Source organism: Lycorma delicatula, chromosome 3 (assembly GCF_047948215.1).
Source record: "Lycorma delicatula isolate Av1 chromosome 3, ASM4794821v1, whole genome shotgun sequence".
NCBI lineage: Eukaryota > Metazoa > Arthropoda > Insecta > Hemiptera > Fulgoridae > Lycorma > Lycorma delicatula.
The window spans coordinates 13,461,602-13,483,618 of NC_134457.1; the positions used below are offsets into that span (position 1 = coordinate 13,461,602).

At 30.5% G+C, this 22,017-nt stretch overlaps 1 protein-coding gene across 1 annotated transcript in view; it reads left to right on the forward strand.

Moving 5' to 3' along the window:
- The first annotated feature begins 3,997 nt into the window (after nt 1–3,997).
- The window catches only part of LOC142321391 (ubiquitin-protein ligase E3C), a 70,538-nt gene continuing 52,518 nt past the window's right edge, over nt 3,998–22,017 (forward strand). The window contains exons 1-4 of the mRNA XM_075359433.1: nt 3,998–4,530; nt 10,640–10,849; nt 17,549–17,791; nt 20,055–20,233. Coding sequence (XP_075215548.1) covers nt 4,411–4,530; nt 10,640–10,849; nt 17,549–17,791; nt 20,055–20,233 — 752 coding nt within the window. The 5' untranslated portion in view covers nt 3,998–4,410. The remainder of the gene's footprint in view (nt 4,531–10,639; nt 10,850–17,548; nt 17,792–20,054; nt 20,234–22,017) is intronic.

Genomic DNA, 22,017 nt, shown 5'->3' on the forward strand with positions numbered 1-22,017 from the left:
TGTTGAAAGTTTATTCATTCTCCCATTCTAAAGATAATATTGTAATTTATAGCTTTCTAGTTCTTTTGAAACCTTTCTACATAAATCACACAAAACTGTTTTGTTTTAATTTTAAAAACAGTTATAGTGAGACAATTTTAAAATTTACTTTCTAAATAACTATAATCTTACAATGAATTAAATATTGACTAAGTTAAATATTAAGCTAAGTTTTGATATTTAATATCTCCAAATTAAATATTTCTGTCTCCAAACCAATTGACTAAGTTAAATATTAAGCTAAGTTTTGATATTAAATATTTAATATCTCCAAGTTAAGTATTTCTGTCTCCAAACCAACCTGAATTAAGTTCCTCTGCTACCTGTTCTCTTCTAATATTTTTACAAATATACCTAAGATAATTTTAGATCCTTTATGTGGAAATTTTGTTTCAAATTTCAATAACATTATTTATTAATTAAATGTATGATGAAATAATTATTACTTTATTGCTTTAAAAGTGTGTTCAATAAAGAAGCGATTACAAATTTAATAACCTTATTGCCAAAAACACTTTGGAAAAATTACAAAAAAATTACGTCTTGTTTCTAGCTTTACCTTAAGTAAAGTAAGACAAGTTTAAATGTTGGAAGAAAAACACATGGATTATTTAAGGCATTGTGAAATCTAGCACTAAGATGAGGAATCTTCATGAAACATCTAAACATAATTTATCTAATCGCTACCAAATTATTTGAAAAATTAAAATAATTTGTGTTAAAATCATTGATAATGACAAAATATTATATTATGATAATTTAACAACTAATTCTAGCAATAGATTTAAAACTATGTGAGGAGTTATTAAAACTCAAAGTGGGTTTGAAAATAAAACAGATGAGATAATTTTTTCCAAAAATACAAAAGGACTCGACTTTTATTATCTCAGCCCCTACTCATGTAGCAACTTAATAAATTCTTTTCTGCTGTTTCAAATAACAATAATATTAATTCATTTCAACAAAGTCATTCTCCTTCAATGATTTTGTTGATTTATTATTGATACCCAGGAAGTTAAAATTTGAAATACAAAGAATAAATTAATTGAGTATTGGGCATTACTGCCAGCATTTTGAAAGAAGTGGTGGACCCTTATTACTGCCTCCCTACAACCTTAATTAATGTAATGAATCTTTCAGCAGAACATTTCTCAGATAGTTATAGAACTTAGTTATATATAAAATATATGTATACTTTATTATATGTTTTAGTACATAATGCATAAAGAGGTCCATTCTACCCCACCTAGTCAGGAAACCAATAGAACTGTAAGATCACATTTTCTTTATAGCACGATCAGTTCTACTGTGGCTCAAAGGGCCATGTTAACTTTTTAATTTATAGTTAGCACTTTGCGTGAATTCAACCCAATTGCCATTGTCATTCCAATTAACTAATTTACATCTGAATAAGTGAAATTTTGATCAAGAGTATATAAATGCAATTTTAAAGCTGCAATCAGCCATCAAGATGAAGGAGTATGGTCCCTAGGTAGGATTTCAGAGCAGTGAAGGACTTCAATATTGTTGGAGATTAAATCCCCAACGACAAACAAACAAATGAAACATCTGAAATGTTTCAGAGGAAACGCCTCTGAATAACCAACATTCGGAATGATCAGATTTTCCTCTCACCTTTCAGCCTGATACTTAAAAAAGTATTTCCTAAAGGATATAGTCTAATTATCAATTTTTTCCTTCGCAGTCGTGAAGCGATGTGACCGCAAACCACACGGTCACATTTACCTGATTAAATCTGAAACTGTTTTTTACACCGACAACTTTTCAAGCGATCTCAGTTTTCCTTATCGGGGCAGTGAAGACAGTAACGCGATTATTTTCCTGTAGCCACGGCTCTCTGATAAGAGTTTAGTTCATCGGCAATTAAGGCCTTAATCTATCTGTGAGGATTAATGCAACACGCATTACTACTCACGTAGTTGCCGAACATATGACTCAGAATGTTTTCGTTTCCCTGTGCTTCCTGCACTCGTATATCAATTCTGGCCATAGCAAGTTCACATGCGACTCCAATAACGAGCGTGTCCGGACTTAGAAATAAAACATTTATCTCATAAATCTCTCTGCATCAACCCACAAGTTTTTTGTAGTGAATATTAATTCCAGTTAAGAACAAAAGCAACCAAGAACAAAATTAGGTAATGAAATAAATCGTGTAGTATCATTTTTCGATGAATCTTTACTGAATTTATTTTCAACCAGAAACCAAGGTATAATGTGGGACGAGCAGTAAATTTAATTCTAAAAGCCAAGACATTGCCTTCCAACTTGCACCCTAGCAAGTTTCTGGTGATCTGGATTACCAAGAACTTTATTTGGCTGTAGAAATATAAAATTCCATCCATTATAGAACGTTACAGATGGAATGTGTTCAGTATATTTAGTATGGAACGCATACATGTATCTATTATAATTTAACGCCAGTGTTAAAAAAAAAATTAACCACGTTTAACTATGTCTGTCCGTCGGCAAACACGATACCACTAGTCGATCCACCAAGCTAAACCTTATGACGTACTTTTACTAAATAAAATACTAGATCAATAATTATGTTAAATAAGAGAGCACATAGTGGATTCGCCTGATTTACTCCTTATTGGAAAATAACGTTGATTTTCAGGTCTGAAAACCAGTCTACTGTTTTGCTTCCGGTACAAGCGTATTCAGTAAACCTTCGTACATTCAGTTATCCCAGATAGCATCATACGGAATAATGTAGAAGATCTTTTCCTGCGAATTGCCTCATGTAAGACAACATATTCTCAAAAGATCAATTTCCGAACACAAATAAGCTCTGGGAGGAATGCATCTGTACCTTTTCTAAGTTAGCCTAACTACACCCTCGCCAGTATAGAACTTATAATAGTCGGCCGCTGTACCCTTAAATCTTTCAAATCCTCCTTATTTTTAACGAATATTAAAATGATTTTAGCAGAAGTACCCGACGATGAATACATATGTGTGACAGAGAACCCTTTCATCTTCAGACGCATAACCCTTGTCTTATTTCTTTTACTTCGAAAGGTGGCAGGTGTAAGTTGCTGGTGATCGTGGTTTGAAGAGGACATACGAAGGCGATAGTAGGTTGTGTACATACACTGATAGAAATGTCTCGCGTGGAATTTGAATCAGTGACATCCTGATAGAGGCCAAACTGATGACTGTGTTGTATCAAGTTTAGAGGGTCTTAAAGGCTACCACCGGTAAAGCCCATCATGGCTAGGAACGGAGGGGCTGGTGTGGCGATTGGAATCGTCACAAGGCGGGTGTCTTCCCTTACAGGGACGACAATGATCACATGTGAATGTTTGATGACAATCCGATGAGATCGTTCGGCCGTTTTTACACTATATCGCTATAATTAATATGAGTCGTTTATTCTTTTTTACACTGTATACTTGTAAGTATACACATGTAAGTGACCTGAAGGTTTTCCCCTGTTTTTGACAACAGAACTGTCGGCTGGCTTATGCGGGATGGGAGAGCGGGATTTGTTGTACTAACCAGATGTCATTATCTGATCATTGTACATAAAATGCAAATACAACAGACTAGTACAATACAATAATTAGTACACTAGACACAGCAGTTGGCGAGGGGTAAACTTTCAGCTCACGTATTGTAAAAGTACCTCTAATGTAACGGGGAATTAAATTTACCTTAACAGGTAAACTGAAACAGCAAACGCTTTAATTTAATGGTGTCACTTGTATGTTGTTGCCTTATTGCTGCTTGTAGCTAGTAAACTGTAAGTCATATGCCAAATATTTCTTTAACTGCTTTCAAGTGCATTCTACGCCGTTGAATACGCAAGAATAGTTAAAATGCACGTGGGTATTTATTCAAATTTTCATTACTGTGCAACCTTGTCATATTCCGAAATCTTTATTAATAACGCAAGTATGGACAAGGCGAACGTTGGCAACACTTGAATCAGTCATATGTTTCTACTGCTTCAGAGTTGTGTAGATGTGATTGTGTTTTCTCTAGTCATCCTTGCGTTTCTCTAAAAATAATAAATGCTTGTTGGTGCTAGTTATTAATTTACATTTGTCTTCGTTAGAATGTAAACAGTTATAATTTTTGTTACGTATTATCGTTTTCTTTTATTTTAAAACTGAAAATTTATGCAATTATAACCTCCCAATGAATTGTAGTGGTTTCCAGGAATCGCAGACAACTAGTTAGTTTTATGTATACATTTTTGGTTTAAGTGTTAGCTTTTTTGTGCTGTTATGACGTTATGTGAACTAATAGAATGACATTCTTTTCTTGTTTGTAATAGTAAATGTTACGTTACTATAAATCTGACAGCTTGTCAGTTAAAATATTGTTGTTTATTAATGAAACATGTACAGTTTTGAAGGTGAATTTAGAACATTACCTGAGCAAAATTTAGCGGGTGCAAGTCGTAAAGAAGGCAGAAATGAATTAATTTTAAGAGCTCATTTGGAAAGAACAAAGAGAGAGGTGGGTAATGTCAAGGGCATCATTAATTTATTGTTTTCACATGTGGTTACATAAACATTTTACAAATTATTTTTTCTGGATTTGATTTAGTTTTCTCCAAATAGGTAATATTGAAGAAAATTGTCAGTGACTGGTAGTATTCTGTGTGTTTAGAAAATAAACTAACTTAAGAAAACCATTTAATCTTTAGTTGAACTGATTGTGATACAAAGTTACTTTATGTATCTTTTAAATAGTTATATAATGCATTCTCTGAATGCTTATTTGTAAAAAAATATATTTATAGCAGTCACGATAGTTAGACATATCATTCTGCCACACACTTATAAAATGTGTGTTCTAATCCTGCTGATATGCCTTTGTAACATAATTTGATTGTCATGCACACAATTTGTTGAACCTTGATGTATATAAACACACAACACTAACTTAAATAACAAGACATTGTCATTCACATGACATTTACTTGAAGTGAAACCAATCCTCCCAGGACTCCTGTAATCTTGCTGCTTTTTTTTTGTTTTACTTCATTCTGTGCATCCATTCTACGTAACTTAAGCTTCTATCTTATGTTAGTAATATTTGTTTCATTAACCTTCAAGACAGGGCTGCTTGTTTTAGACTCATTGCTACCTCTTCTCTTTCCAGTCATTGCATGTGTACTAGCAGTGTTAATTTCAGTAGTTTTATTCATGCATTGACAACAGCCAGTAGCTATTTCTGATGTTCATTCAAAAGTTATTGGATTGTGTTTTTGAATTTACTATTAATGCTTTGTACTTAACAACTACTTAAGATTAAAGTTTGTACAAATACAAAACACTACAAAACCAGTTTTTAGAATAAGAGTTAAAAATACTAACAGCTGCTATGGTTGCAAAGTTTCCCAAACATATTTTTAATAAATTTGTAGTTCAAAAAGCTATTTGTCTTTTATTGTTCAACAATGAACTTAAATTGTTTTAAGTCTTACTCTCATTTAAAAAGTACTTATTTTAGTGTTTCACAAATACTGTTTTTTAATTAATTTATTTACTTTTTTCTTATATATTACTTAGACTACTTTCTCAGTTTCTACTGGTGATGATTCTTTAACATAAAAATTTCCTGAAGTTCTAGACTGATAAATTTTTTAAACAATTTTTTTTTAATTTTATTTTACAAAAATTTGTAACAACTTACAGAACCAAAATTAAAATAATTTTAATTATAAACAAATTTTATTCTAAGTAATAAAAAATGGTAATTCTGATCAATTACTTGACCAACTTCAGTTTTTTTCATTCTTCAATATTCTACATTAGATGTGTGTAGGATCAGGAAAATATAAGATCTAAATGTCAGAAAGCAGGTTTGGACAGCAGGGGTCCTGTGCAAAGTCAAAGACCTTGTCCATGCTGCCTTATTAGTACTCTAGCCAATTAGTTACTACTATTTTTGAGTTTCAAGACCTGTTCAGATGCTTATCCATTCTGTGAAGAAAAGTAGGGTTATAGTTAGATTTTTGTAGAGAGAGGTTAGAGGGATAAATTACCAATTTACGGCAATACTTAACACCATCTTATAGGATCCTTGGTTGAATTTATGTTTAAGCAGAGATGTAGTCAATACAGAGAGACACTACACCATATATCCATGCTATTAGTTATATCTATAATCACCTTGCGAAGAGTGCTATCAGTTATCTTCAATGGCCGACTCCGAGACACCTGACAACTGTGAATGTTAGTTTATGGTTTATTTCTCTCTCACAAAACTCAAACTTAGCTCTAACTCTAAACTTAATTTTAACTCATATTTTTGATCTAATTCTACTGTTAACCCCAACCTCTTTCTACTGAACTATAACCTCTCTACACAGTTCATATTAACATCTGAACACCTCACCATAACTCACAAAACTGATTGTTAATTAATTAGAGTACTGATGATGCGGCGTGGACTTTGACTTTACACAGTTCCTCCGTCATCCAAACGGCTTTCCAACATTTAGATATTGTGTTTTCCTGATCCTAAGCATAGCTACTTTGGTGTATTAAAATCTGTAAAAGATTAAGTTGATCAAGTAGTTTGTTATACATAAACATTTTTTAAAATTTATTTTAAAATAGATAAAAAAATTTTAAGCGAGTATAATTAATGTAGCTGCTTTTTTACCTTTTATGTAGATAAGGATGACAAAGCATGTAAAATATGTTGTTATGTATTTGTGAAGAATTGATCTGATGTGGTATTGATCAGAGTTTAACATCACTTACCCCCTTGTAATAGCTTATTATACAAGAAAATATTACATGTATTATGCAAAGGCAGCAAATTAAACAGAGGAAAATAATATTAAATTTATAACAACTACAGTTTGTGCATGATGAATAAGAAAACAAATAAATCATTTATTTATGTATAACCTCTGTATAAAAATATATATATCAAAGACAAAAGTATAAAAACAGTTTACCGTCAAGACAAGGTAAGAAGCATTATTGAATTCTTTATGCTTATTGTTTTTTCTTAATAGCGCTTTCAAGAGTATCCCTCATCATCAGTTAAAATTACAAACATATAAAAAAGTAGTCATAAATATTAAAAAATTATATTAATTTAAAAAAAAAAAATTGTTATGTGGCTAGCCACACATACAGTACGGTACTGAAGTTATTTGAATTTATTTAAATTATATAAATGTACTACTAAGGCGGTTTTGATAAGAAAGTCAATATCAAATTCTCTCTGTACATTAATCAAATTAAACTTTTGTCTATAGCTGTTTATATAATGTTTTCTAAATAGACTAAAATCGGACCATTTAATAATCAAACATTCAATCACCGATTCAGATACAAATTTACATGCTGTAGAAATTGTAAAAGGATGTGATGATAATAAAAAATTAAATATTTTAGAAAAATATTATATATACAGGTATAGACAAAAGTTTAATTTGATTAATGTACAGACAGAATTTGATAATGACTTTCTTATCAAAACTGCCTTAGTTAGCAGAACATTTATTTAATTTAAATAAATTCAAATATGGAGTACAGTACTGTATGTGTGGCTAGCCACATAAAACTTTTTTTTTAATTTTATAATTTTTTAATGTTTATGACTACATATTTTTTTATATGTTTATAATTTTAGTGTTTTGAATTCAATGTGTGATTTTTTAAAAGAAAAAGTTTAACTGATGATGAGAGAAATCCTCGAAAAGCACTATTATGAAAAAACAGTAACCATAAGGTAAGAAGCATTATTGAATTCTGACTCCTGGTGGTAAACTGTTTTTATACTTTTGTCTTTGGCATAATTAGTATAGAGGGGAATATGGACATGCACAATAAAAAAAGAATTAGTTTTGCTAAGTTACATATATATATATATATATATATATATATATATATATATATATATATACAGACAGGTTATTCAAAAAGAAGGTGCAGATTTTAAATATCTATTTCTCAGGAACAATGGTAGATAGACACATATATTACATCACTGAATAGAGGAAAGTTCAAAGTTTTATTTTATGCATTCAACATGAGCACATTTGTTATGTGACAAACATTGAATCGGTAGTCCATTTCTTGCCACACATGAAATAACTGGTTCCTGGTTTTGAATTCACTGCTGTAACAATTCAATTTTGCAGATCTTGAAGAGTAGCAGTCATATGTGGTACATTCATGCTGTCTTTTATGCACCCCTACTGATAAAAATTGCAAGGGGTAACATTTGGTGACCTTGGAGCCCACTTAAGATGAATAACATTATGTTTTGCCCACCTCTTCCAATCCATCATCCTGGAATTGCATCAGTTGTGTATTTTTTCATGATCTTTAGGATGCAATGCCTGAAGTAACTGCAACTTACGGCTTCAGATGTACTTTTTTAAGCACACGCCAAACTATTGGGTATGGAATTCCATGTTCTCTGCATGTGGACTTCCTAGGGCTGTATTTGAAAACAGTTGGGATATGCTCAACATTTTCATCTGACTTGCATAGATGACTAGTGCTTTTCCCTTTGCGTAAGCAACAATCTATGAATTTCTTGTACCAAATTGTAAATCTGTTTATGATGAAGTTGCACTTTGTTGAACTTACAGTGAAATACACGCTGAACTGAAACAATGGATTCACTCTTTGAATCCTGCAACGCACAAAATTATTTTTTCTGTGGCCTCACCATTTTCTTGTAAACAAACCACAGCGCCACTGTAGGCATTGAATGAACTAATTCTTAAAACTTTGAATTTTCTCTATGCGGTGATGTATCATATGTCTATCTGTTGTCGTTCATTAGAAATAAATATTTAAAATCTGCTCCTTCTTTTTGAATACCTCCGTTTATGTATATGTATTTGATTCATAAGATATTACAAATGGTTAAACCTTTTCATCCCTAAACTCATTAACTCGTTTGTTATATTTTTGAAATACAGTTATATTGCGTACAGTTACGTTATTATCTTTTCTTGTTATTTACTGCTCTCTTAGAAAAACAAGCGTATCTTTATAATATGTTTCAGGGATAGACAAATTAATATTTTACTAAATAATAAATTAACCAGTAAGTGCAGTTTCATGGAAATTTAAAAAAAACACCAAGAGTGTGTCAAGAATAGTTTTTTTAAATGATCAATAGATGTGAAGAACTAGATTTTTTGCCTTAAATTTTGTAAACAGTACTGTTCTATTTAAATGTAAAGTGCACTAGGAAAGGTTTGCAATACTACAAAACGGATCTTCACATGCGATTAGAAGTTAGCGCTTGTTTAGACAGGTCTAAGCTTGCACTGTAAGACCCTGTTCTACTCACTGTCTCAGTGTCATTTGCTTTTTTAGCTGTATTAGTGAAAAGAGGTAGTGATGTCGCCGTGGTTGAAAACTGAATACTGGACAATTTTGCATGTAGGTTAAGTGTTGATCAGCACTCATCGATGTGGACAAATGGTCTCTTCACCATGATAATACTCCAACATTCTAAAGTTGCCCTGACTGTTTGGTCAGCGCTGGAATAAAAGCACTTTCCTTTTAGCCCTGAATCTTGCTCCATGTGACTTTGCGCTGTACCCCCAAATAAAGAACAGACTGAAAGGGAGCGATGATGACAATGAGTGTGCCCAGATCTTTGACGAAAAATGGCAGGGTCTCTTAAAAGACCATTGAAGGATGTAGAAGGGAATCTGTAGTGGAGAAATTATTTTGAAAAATTATAAAAAATAAAGTTGTATTACATAACTATCCTAGTGCCATTTGCATATTAGATGTATACAAACGAGCGAGTCCCTGTGTCAAAAAAAAAGTCAGTCTGTTTCATTCATGTGATTTGGCTGTTTAACTAGCAAACCTGTTTAATTCATATTTTGTTTTGCTTATATGTCATTCCATAACAAAATAGTGTTTGCATGAACATTTCTTGGGCTTTTCTTATCTTGTTCTGGTTTTTGAGTTTTACTCTTGTAATTGTTGTGGTAAAAACTTTCTATAACAAAAATCAATAACTTTAATTACGTTTTAAAGTATGATTAATATTCTTTTAATTTTTGATAAAAGTATAATAATTAAAATTATTATTTCTTTAGAGAAATTATTCAAAGGTAAAGGAATCACAGTTGTTGACTGTCCTGATGACTCGGTCAGTAGTATTGTTGACAACTAAACCAAAGATCCTAAGTTCAGTTTCCAGCTACAATCTGGATTTTTATAGTAACATCAAAAGCATCACAGTAAAGAAGAATTATAGCAATTAGCCTGTGCATTTAATTTATAAAAGAATATGTAATAAAAATTTTATTTATTTTTTATTATTTTATTATTATGTAAACAAACTAGAAAAATTAATAAATAATTTTTTTTTTAAATATTCTACTGGTATTCATCACTTATACTTTTTTGTAATGAAACCTAAAAAATGAACTGAAATAAAACTTTTTAGTATTTTGTAGAAGATTAGCAAGTTGATATGTTATGCCCAACTTATAAACATTTCTGTTTTATTCGGGTAAGCAAATAGCAACTATTAAGAATATTTAAAAAGAAATATGGTTTTTAAGGAAAATGTTTAATATCTGTTTCTAGCTTATAGTTTTTAATTTTCTTTGCAGGAAAGTCGTCAAAGGCAACATAGTGCAGTATGTATTCAGTCAGTTGTTCGTAGTTATTTGATACGTCAAAAAATACATTCAGAACATCGTCAGCAGTTTGACTTGATTGTTAAGCAGCTTGGAAATAATGTACCAAATGATTCTGTATTCACACTCCTTATCCAGAAATTTTTATTTTTCTATGGAAAAAAAGTAGATACTTCTCGTTTGGTAAGTAATACATACTCTACAATAGTTACATCAATGCCTTAATTTACCATCAGTCTTTCTTTGTAAACAGCATATGCTAATTTCAGATTGTATTGCAGGTTTTTGTTTTAAGGAAACAATAACACTATAATATATTCATATTATTTTCAACGATTAAACAAAACCATATATTATTCATTAAGTTTTAAGTTAATTTTATTAATTTTGTTAACTACTTTGTTGACAGAAAAATTAGAAATGTTCTTTTAATATGATTTTCTGGAATTGTATAATGAGTAGGTATTTAATTTGCTACTTTACATATGTTACCTTATGAATTAAATACAAGCATTGGATACTAGCAAAAGATCTTACCACATCCCAAACTGACTTCACTAAGTATATAATTTGGTAATTTAAAAATATTACACAATTTAAAACTAACAAATGCATTCCAAATAGTAGTTCCTGATTCATTTAAAATGTAAATATTCATTAATTTAAACTCAGATAATTTTAATTAATCATTGTTTTAACAGAATTTTTCTCAAACAAATTTTTATATCATCGGATGTAGGGTATATGTTGTCTTAATTTTTTCATGCATTTATAATACTATGATTAAATAAACAAAGTATTTTTTTTCATGTGTATTGAAATGCCATTTATTTTGTGTAGGTAACAACGCTCAGTCATTCCAAAATTATTTGATAGATGACATTTATTCAAAACTGATTTACCGCTTGTCTTTTGAATTTTCATCTAAAATGTCATCCTGTTGTATTCAATTTTATCTATAAAAATTATATTTGTATTTATCTAAATACCTTGGGCATTTCAAGAGGTTTCTGTTATACTTTATGGATTGATGTGCAAGGTCTGTTCAGAAAATAACAGAACTCTGATCTCTTTTTATGTATTTTTTCACGTAACTGTTGTAAAATGCCTTATGCAAGGTTCACCGTTCCACCTTGAGGCAAGAATTCAAAATGTACAATTCCATTAAAATTTAAAAAACAGAGAGCATTATTCTGACATTGGATCGAGTGTGATGTGCTTTCTTGGGGCGTGGAAATCCTTTGACAAACCATTGTGTTGATTGAACTTTTGTCTCGTTGTTGTAGCCGTAAACCCAACTTTTGTCTCCTGTTATGATTCTTTGTATTAATGTTTCATCATCATCAGCTTGTTGAAGAAGTTGCCGACAAATTTCCACTTGATGTCCTTTCTGCTGTTTGGTCATCAAACTAGGAATAAACTTTGCTGCAACTCAAAGCATGTTCAATTTTTCAGTCAAAATGTCATGGCATGATCTAACCAAGATGCTAACTTCTTCTACAAGTTCTCTGACAGTTGATCGGCGATTTGCTTGCACCAAATTATTGATTTTCTGAACATGTTTGTCAACAGTTGAAGTCGAAGGCCTTCCCAGTTGAGGGTCATCTTTAATTGACTGATGACCACTTTTAAATTGTAAATACTATTTTTAACATTGCGTACAATCCAGAGCATCATCTCTGTAAGCTTGTTTCAAAAGTTGAAACATTTCGGTGAAAGTATTCTCCAGTTTGACACAAAATTTTACATTGTATCATTGCTCCTGAAAATTGCTACTAACATTTAAACACGTTGTATTCAAATAACAATAACATGAAAACTAAACAAGATATCAACAATCCAAGAATGTGGGGTTACAAAGGAGGTTATGTGGAACACAATTCTGCCAACTGTATGTCACAAAATATCTGTGTTTGCGTGTAATTAAAGATGTTCCGTTATTTTCTGAACCGACCTCGTATTCCTCTCATCAGAATATAAGAAAAAGTCTATATAAATTTAAATCTGGACTTTTTTTTGTTTTTTAGTTATGGCAATGTTTGGAATATGCAAAACATTGTTAGGGATGTAGGATGTAGGGGGTATACCGAAATGAAACGACTGGCACTAGATGGGAATCTTGGAGAGCTGCATCAAACCAGTCAAATGACTGAAGAGAAAAAAAAGTTATGGCTAGTGAAAGTTTTTGGTCTAAGGGTTAAATAATTTTAAACTAAAAATGTAATGGTCCAAATTGTGTACTAAAATGAGTGGTTCTATATTCCATCCTACTTAAAAAATTGTAAATTCTTTTTTAGGTTATGTAAATTTACTTTGATATGTTGCCAATAACCAAATAAAACTTCAAGACAAAATTTATAGAATAATTAATTCTGTAGAATAATTAATTCAAACAATAAACAGAATATAATTTTTTAAATACATTTTCATAGAAAATCAAACAAAAAAATTTAAAAAAATAAAAATGCGAAAACAAATACAAATGACAAAAAATTCTTTCTACTGTACTATATTTAATTTTTACTTTCCTGGCTTTAGTGATTATGCTACTGCAGCAGCTATACCTAAAATGGGAAAGTTTATACATTTATAAAAAACAGTTTAATTTTCAGTTTTATACCTTAAGGGACATTTAAAAAACTAAGACAAAATATATATATGTATATATATATATATATATGTTTGTAATAATCTGTGGAAAAAAATTTATTCCAATATTCCCAAGTCCAAAAGATCTATTTTTGTCAGAAGGACGATAGTGCACATCTACGTATGTATGTTGGCTTTGGTCTTATAATTCTGGACCCCATCACTGATATTTTTCAAACTTGGTATGTAGGCAGGTGTAACCTTTTGGGGGAAATGTGGATTAAATCTTTGCAAGAGTCAGAAAACAGGCGTGGAGGCGATGTGGTCGACATAAAAAGTTTTTACTGGAACACATCATAAAAAAAGTCTTTCTTAGAAAAGTTTGATAAGTTTTTTTATCAAGATCACAATTACAAAAAAAAAAAATGTAGTATTCACTCTCCTTCCAAAAAGTGACAATATATTTTTCTTTTTTTTAGCTATATCTTGCTTCAGAAAAGGAGTTAATGGGAGTTTTTTGCATGTCTATATTTTCTACATTAGCAGCCCTTCAAATCACTACAAAAATGTTTTGCCCATCCCATTCCAATAGTTGTTGATAACAAAAAATAATTTTTTAATTTAAAAAATCTTTTTAAAAATTTATTTCAATTAAAAACATGTAAGTTACCCATTGCAATTAAAATGTAAAAATCTTAATTTTTTGTTAGACCTTACTCTTTAGGATTTCTTGAAAGAATTTATCAAACATTTTCACCCATTCCTAAAAAATTATAACTATGTTTATTTAAAATTAGGCTGTATCTTTGTATTTTTTAAACAATTTTAAAAAGTCATTTTTCAATTTATTGTCATCGCTTAAAGATTATTTTTTTTTTAATTAATTTTATCTGATTGCTTTCCCTTGAGTATCAGAGCCCTTAAAATGGACAATTAGATTTTTTCAGTTTCAAATATTTAATACTCAATACGTATTTTGTTAAATAATAGTCACTAAAATAACTTAATAATCCTCCCTGATGGGGAGCTTCCAGATTTAAAAAAACATATTGAAAAAAAAAATTATTTTGTTTTTTTTAATTTATTTAAATAAATTTTAGTGAATATTCTAATCATTAAAGAAAGTCCTCTGATGTTTGAACCCCACCTCCAACTAGCTTAAAATGATTGAATTGCATAACTTGACTGGCGTAGCTGGGAAAGATATACAATTCATTGCTAGATTTACATACTGATAAACATAATTTTCGTTTCCTAACATGTGATACATGATTTTAATTTGTTTTTTGATGCTGAAAACAAATATAAACTCAGAATCTTTCTCGCCCACTATCTTTGAAAACGTTTTAAATTTTAATTAAAGGATTTTTTTTAATTTTTCAACGTATAGTTAGCACTTTAAGCTACTATGTTGTATTTTGTGGTACTTACGTATTAACGCCACTGCAGCTACAGCTTTAGGTTATATTGAATTCGTGTACTGACAAAGTGCAACAGTACTGAAAAAGACAACAATGATTTTGATTTTTAATTATCTTCCAATAAGCCACATCTTATATCACAAGGTGAATTAAATGACGGGTAGGGATTTAAATTTATCAAAAAATCAAGCTGAACTGTTTGGGTCAAGAGTGCAAGGTTGTAATTTACTTTTAAAAAAAAATACAAAATTTCAGTATATCAAAATAACCTAACTAAATATAACCTACGCTCGCTAACCTCGGTACTTACTTATTTATGCCACCACAGCTACAGCTTTATTTAAAAACAAAGTAGTCAATCGGATTTCGGTGGGTTAACATTAATTGGATTTCGGTGCGATAACATTAAGGTTATATTATTAATAAGTTGTATATATTATGCATATTTAATGTTAATTATAAGAGGTTAGTGAGCGTAGGTTATAATTAGTTAGGTTATTTTGATATACGTATGATCTGTCAGTACACGACAGTAACCTAAAGCTGTAGCTGCGGTGGCGTTAATATGGAAGTACCTATTTTGTTAGCTCATTTTTTATTGCTTAACTTTGTTAACATAATTTTTAAGCTATAAATAAACAATACTAGACAAAGAATTAAATTGCATCATAGTCGCATATTATGATGTATCTAATACTGAAGAGTTAGCCTTCATGGACAAGATTAAACATGTCTGTGCAAGTCAAAACATGTAGCTGAAAATACAGCTGTGTTGTTTGTGTTAAGTACTGGATTTAGGAATGAATTAATTTTGTTCAGTCTTGTTAACAGTTTGTTAATAGGGTTGTAATGCCTTGAAATTGTGTAAATGGTGTGGATGCCTTTTGTTATGTATGTGTTGAGTTTACCGTAAAATCAAATAGTAAAACATTACACCTTTAAATTAAAAAAGCATATTATTTGTACTTTCACTGTAAAATTAGTGATCAGGATAAGTCGTGGGCTTCTCATATTGTATACACTAATTGTTCTGTGTATTTAAGAGGATAGCTGAAAGTTACACAGAAGGCTTTGCCTTTGGTGTACCTATGGTTTGGCGTGAACCAAAGAATCCGTGCAACAGATTGTTACTTTTGTTTAACAAGTGTGTCTGGAATTTCTAAAAAATCTAAACATATTGTAAAATATCCTTCATTGCAATTTGCAATCAGGTCTGTTCCTCACAATGAAATTATTCCAGTTCCTGAGCCACCTGTTAATGTATGTTTCAAAAGCAGCGATGAAGAATCAGGCAGTACTGAAAAAGACAACAATGATTTTGATTTTTAATTATCTTCCAATAAGCCACATCTTATATCACAAGGTGAATTAAATGACGGGTAGGGATTTAAATTTATCAAAAAATCAAGCTGAACTGTTTGGGTCAAGAGTGCAAGGTTGTAATTTACTTTTAAAAAAAAATACAAAATTTCAGACTTTTGAAGCCGACAAAAAGAACTTTTTCAGTACTTTATTGATGAAAATAATTTGGTTTATTGCACAAATATTGATGAGCTTATGTTGCACTTAGGACAAGTTCATAAACCTGAGGACTGGTGCATTTTCATAGATTCGTCCAAGTATAGTTTAAAAGTGGTTCTACTACACAATGGTAACAAATATCCTTCGATACCAATCGCTTATGGTATTAATTTGAAAGAGACATGCAATGGGATGAAAGACATCCTTGAAAAAATAAATTATAAAAAACATAGCTGGAACATATGTGGTGATTTGAAAGTTATAGCTATTTTGTTAGGCATGCAGTTAGGCTATAATAAGTACATGTGTTTTCTTTGTGAATGAAACAGCCGAGCTAGGGATAAACATTATGTTACCAAAGAGTGGAAGAAATGAGACAAATAACTCCAAATGGAAAAAATATTATTCATGAGCCTAATGTTAGTTGAACCCAAAAAATATTTTTACCCCCTCTTCATATCAGGCTAGGACTGATGAAAAATTTTGTAAAAGCAATGGAGATGGATAGTCCCAGATTTTTGTACATCAGGCAGAAATTTCTGAATGTTAGTGAAGGAAAAATTAAAAAGGAATATTTGTTGGTCCTCAAATAAGAGAGTTGATCAAAGATGATGTATTCAACCCAATGTTAAATAATGTAGAAAGTACAGCTTGGGCTTCATTTAAAGACATTTACAAAATTTTTCTCGGCAAAAAAATCTGACAATTACCACAATATTGTTAATCAACTTATTACTTCATGCAATGCTACGGGATGTAATATATCTTTGAAAATACATTTTCTCCACTCATATCTCGAGTTTTTCCCGGACGACCTTGGAGATGTAAGTGATGAACACGGTGAACGTTTCTACCAAGACATTTCGGTGATAGAAAGCTGCTATAAAGGGAAATAGAATACTAACGTGCTAGCCGATTACTGTTGGACATTAATTCAGGGTGTGCCTGAGGCTATTTATAAAAGAAAAGCATCAGCGAAATCATTCTAACACAGGTATGCCCATGCAAAATTATAAATTTTATACATTTTAACTATATTTTCCCTTAATTTTTTTTGAAGTGTAATTAATTTAAAACTGAGGGTGATAGAAAAATTGTATTTACATTATGTAATGTATGCAAAAAGCAATTCAAGAAATGGTATCAGACTTGAGAAACATTAAAAATTGTTTTTTTCAGTATTATAATAACAAGAATAATAATGGGCATATAACTTATAATATAATGAGCATAAAAGTGTTTTTAAAAAATATATTTTTAAGATTTTTTAAAATCGAGTGCAGTAGTGCACTAGTGGTTGCTTTTTAACATCACTGGTTATAGTAAGCTATTCATCATTCTGTTCTCTTAGGTATGGATTTCTAGGCATGTGTTGAGGCATCATGAAGAACTGTTGGTTGTGTTATGTCAGACAGACACTACATGGAAGTGGCGTGTACGTCGTTTGTTATTTCTGAACTTAGAATTCCTAGTATCCCAATCCAATTCCAGAGAATTATTAGCAACACCTCTAAGATTGTTTGAAGTGTTCACATCAAGAGAATCTTTAGAAAAGTCGTTGACTACTGAACAAACTACTCTTCTATTAATTCAGGTATTCTTAATTTTTATTATTTATTTAACTTACTTTTATTTTACTTATTTAATCGGGTTGTCATCCTCTGTACACTGCATATACTATTATGTTAGCTGGATAAAGGAAAGCCGCATTGTTTCATCAACTGACTTATAAATGCCTCAGAATGTGGTAAGTATCTTCATCTTATTTTTTTGTAGATATTTAGTTATCTTTTAACAGATTCTTTTGTAAAATTTCCTCTGTCAAAATGTAAAATATTCACTTCGGATTAAAGATATTTAAGTCTAATCTAACTTTCACACTTGACAAGAAGACACCTATAACTATTCATGCATGCTATGACAAGTTTAAAGTAACATTGAAGATGCATCATAAAAAGGGAGTTGGTAGACCTAATTTCTCTTAGCTTAGGACTTTTAGGCTTAGGTATGAATTCCTTTTGTTTACTTGAACAACCAAACATGATTTATTCTAAGAATAACAGTTCATAAAGTTTTGCTTAAATGTGTTAAATTGTTTGCTTGCAAACTGCAAATTTAGTAAGAGATTGTAGAAGGTTGTAAGGTTGCCCTTACAGAGTTTGCTAGATAAAATTGAAAATAATAAAAGATTTCTTTAAAAAAGTGTTTTTCTCAGATCAGATGAGCTGACCTGTCGAGTGTGCAAGGTCAGTAAGCTATTGTGTGTATGTGAGAGTCAGAAATCTTATTTTCTCCACAGAATATGTAAGGAACAGTCCAGAAATCAGCATATGGTACAGTTTACTGCATAACCATGTAATCAGATCTGTATTCTTTCAAGAATCAGTTGTTAGAAGTTATAATTACCTTGATATTTTTGAAAATGATTCATTCTTGCATTTAGAAAATCTTCAATCATTCATTTTTTCCAGTGAGATAGTGTCCTACCTGATCATTTTAATTCTGTTTACAAAGTACTTGATAGTAATTTTCCCGGTTGCATTGGACCTTTTTCCTGTGGACATCTGCATTAAGAATTGTGTCTACAAGACTAGAATTGTTGATCTTGTTGAATGTAAGGCAAGAAATCTGTGCAGATGCTTAATTGAGCTTAGCAAGAGCTAGATTATCATTTTGTTATTCTATCTGTATTGAATGAATGTAATGTGAAGGTATTGAATATGTGTGTCTTTAAGGTAAATTTTTTATATTTTCATTGTGAAATGTCATTAATACCATTATGACATTAATAATGATAAAATACCAATCTTATTAATAATGATTTTATCTTGGTTCAAGTTTTACAATTAATTTATAGTATCTTGTACATAAATAGATAGCTGTTTCTCTAAGCTGTTTACTTCATATGAAACAAAGAACCCCTCATATGATGACAAAACGATAAGACGAATGCAGCAAGTTGTGGGTTACCTTGTATTATTATACTGTGAGCTGCTTAACATGAGAAATAAGAAAAGTACTCATAGCTGATATAAATAATTGTTCTTTCATCTTACTTATTTGAAATTTATAAGAACTTGTCTATTGCACAACAGTAATTTAGACTGCTAATAGGTGTTGCTTATAAAATACGGTGCCATTGTATAAAGCAGTTTGTTAAAGTAGTAAAAGTTTTCAGTATTTTAAAATATGTTATTATATTTATGTACTTTTAAATATATTTTTACCAATATGTTGATTCATCTAAAGAACTGGTAGTGGTCATATCAAAAGAAGGAAGACAAAAATTAATAATGTATGATAATATTTTAGCTAGTAGAAATGGCCTGTTTAATATGAGCTGTAGGGCTATCCTTTACTTACGATATGCCTTGATATCTCTGAAAATAGAAATTTAAAAGACAACTGGATGCACTTAACCCAGTTAGGTGTTGCTTTGAATAATAAACTTAGGTTTTTTTTAAACTCTGTTAGTTTCTCATTAAATTTGAAATAGGAATTTTTCCAAAAAATTCTTTACAACTTAGTTTTATCTTTTGTTGTCATTCAACAGAAGATAGATAAGATAAGAGATTTGTTATCGGTTCATTGTTAGACTGCAAGACATTGTTTTTATTATTATTGAATTGAAGATCTTTATCCTAGAAAATTATTCACCTTTCAGAAATAAGTGTGGAGAAAAGGTTGAAATTTATTGCCAACTGAGAAATTATATGAATATTGTATTTCTTTTTTTGACGTAGGTGAAAGTTGATAATAAATAAAACACTATAGCATACTATGATAATTCATTATTTTGTAATTATTGTTATTGATGTTGCCCATCTCTATTTCTTTTATTTTGCTTTGTTTTTTAGATCTTCACACATTTAGTACAAAAAGGATACATTGATAGTGTGAGAAGATTACTGGATGAACATACACCTCCATTATTGGAGCCAAGTTCAAAGCCTCCAACACCTCTTGCAGGATCATTATTAAATATGATACAACGGCCTATAATGCTCGTAAACCAGACTGATGATGCATACTTCAAGTAATTATTAAATAACTTATTAATTTAGTATAATTTAATAATAATTGTCGCTTTAAATTTATGTCTGATTGTTGTGGTTTTCCTCATGTTAAAGTAAAATAAAAATAAAAAAACATTCTAGCAGAGTGGTATCTAAAAATAATTTGCATGCTTGGTAAGAGGATAGACTACAATATTGAATTCATCAGTGTTAGTGACATTTCAGCTTATTTACTGTTTGTAAAGCCCAAAAATGCCTTATTGCCTTATTTTTGTGGTTTAAAATATTTTATTTTGTTATTTACAAGCCACGTTTTTTTTTAGGTGTGGTGTGAAATTATAAAAATTATTAAAAGTTAGTAATGATTTATTACAGCCAAAATGATCTACAAACCTTTTTCATTTTTACAAATAATTACTATTGACATCAGCTCATTTTTAATATAATTTCAATAGCCTCCTTATTTTATTGTCCCTTCTGTCTTGAAACAGTTACATTGTTTAGTTTACTATTTGCTAATTCCTGAAATCAAACTATTTGTTTAAATGTATGAGTAAATGGTAATCACTTTGTATAAGATCATAGCGGTCAAAGATCTAGAATGAGTGGCCAAAAATTTCCCAGCCAAATTTTTCTAATAATCAGTTTGAGCCGCTGGTGGATGTCAAGGGTTGTTGTACAAAAACACAGCACCATTGGATAGCAAACTTTATCTTTTGTTCTGAATAGCACATCTAAGTTTCAGCTGGATTTAACTTCAGGATTAATAGTTGTTGTGATGTTCTGTTTGTATGTTATCATTGACATTTTCAGAACTCATCTTGCACACAGTTTTTTGTAACCAAGTTTCTCTGTCACAGTGTTGTAAATACTGGCCATGAAACATTAGAAAATTGAATAGACAGTAATCCTGAAACTTTAAATCACTGATTGTCACAAATTTTCATATTCACTTCTGCAAACTTCTCTGTCATTACTATTAGGTGGCTGCTAACTGTGAAAACACTTAGGGGGACTGTTCATCGTGAATTTGTTTGTCCTTTAAACAAATGACACATTGCCTAACTGTAGTATTACTCATAAAATTTAGCCTTTAAACTTAAAGATGGCTGTGAATTTCATCAGCACTGTTGTTTTTTCTAAGAAAATGTATTGCAACTCATGGTTGGCAAGATTATTTATTACAACACTCATTGCAAATTGCTCACTCACCACAGCATTCATGTAACTGATGACTAAATGATTTACAGCTGGGTTTTAGATCACATTGAAACATGGTGCAAGTGTGATCCCATTTCATTGTCACAGTTGGTGATATTATAATTGACTTACTTAAAAATCTGATTGAACATAATTTAATAATTTTTGTATGTAAAGTTATCATCTTCTTAATTTTTTTTTTACAGTTAAGTTTATTAATATAGCTTTCTAAATATTTGTTTAAACATTATATAAGTTCTATCACAAAAGTAATGGAATGGACTGATTCCAAACAGTCTGCAGTTTCTGAATTAGTTTTGATGCAGAGGGGTGCAAAAGTAGGTATGCAGGTTTTATTATGAAAAAAATAATAGCTTTATGAAGTCACAATAAGGATGACGTAGAAGCTGTAATTAAGTTAATTAATACAAATAAGTGCCATCCCATTTGAATAAGTATTCAAATTGCCAGCCTTCAGCATTTATACATTCATGTTGTCTAGTTTCTACACTCAAGCACACTTTGACACAGAGGTCTTTATTGTTAACAATTTTTTGGCATGCTTCTCTTATGAATTGACACGTGTCATCAGCAGTACGTAGTT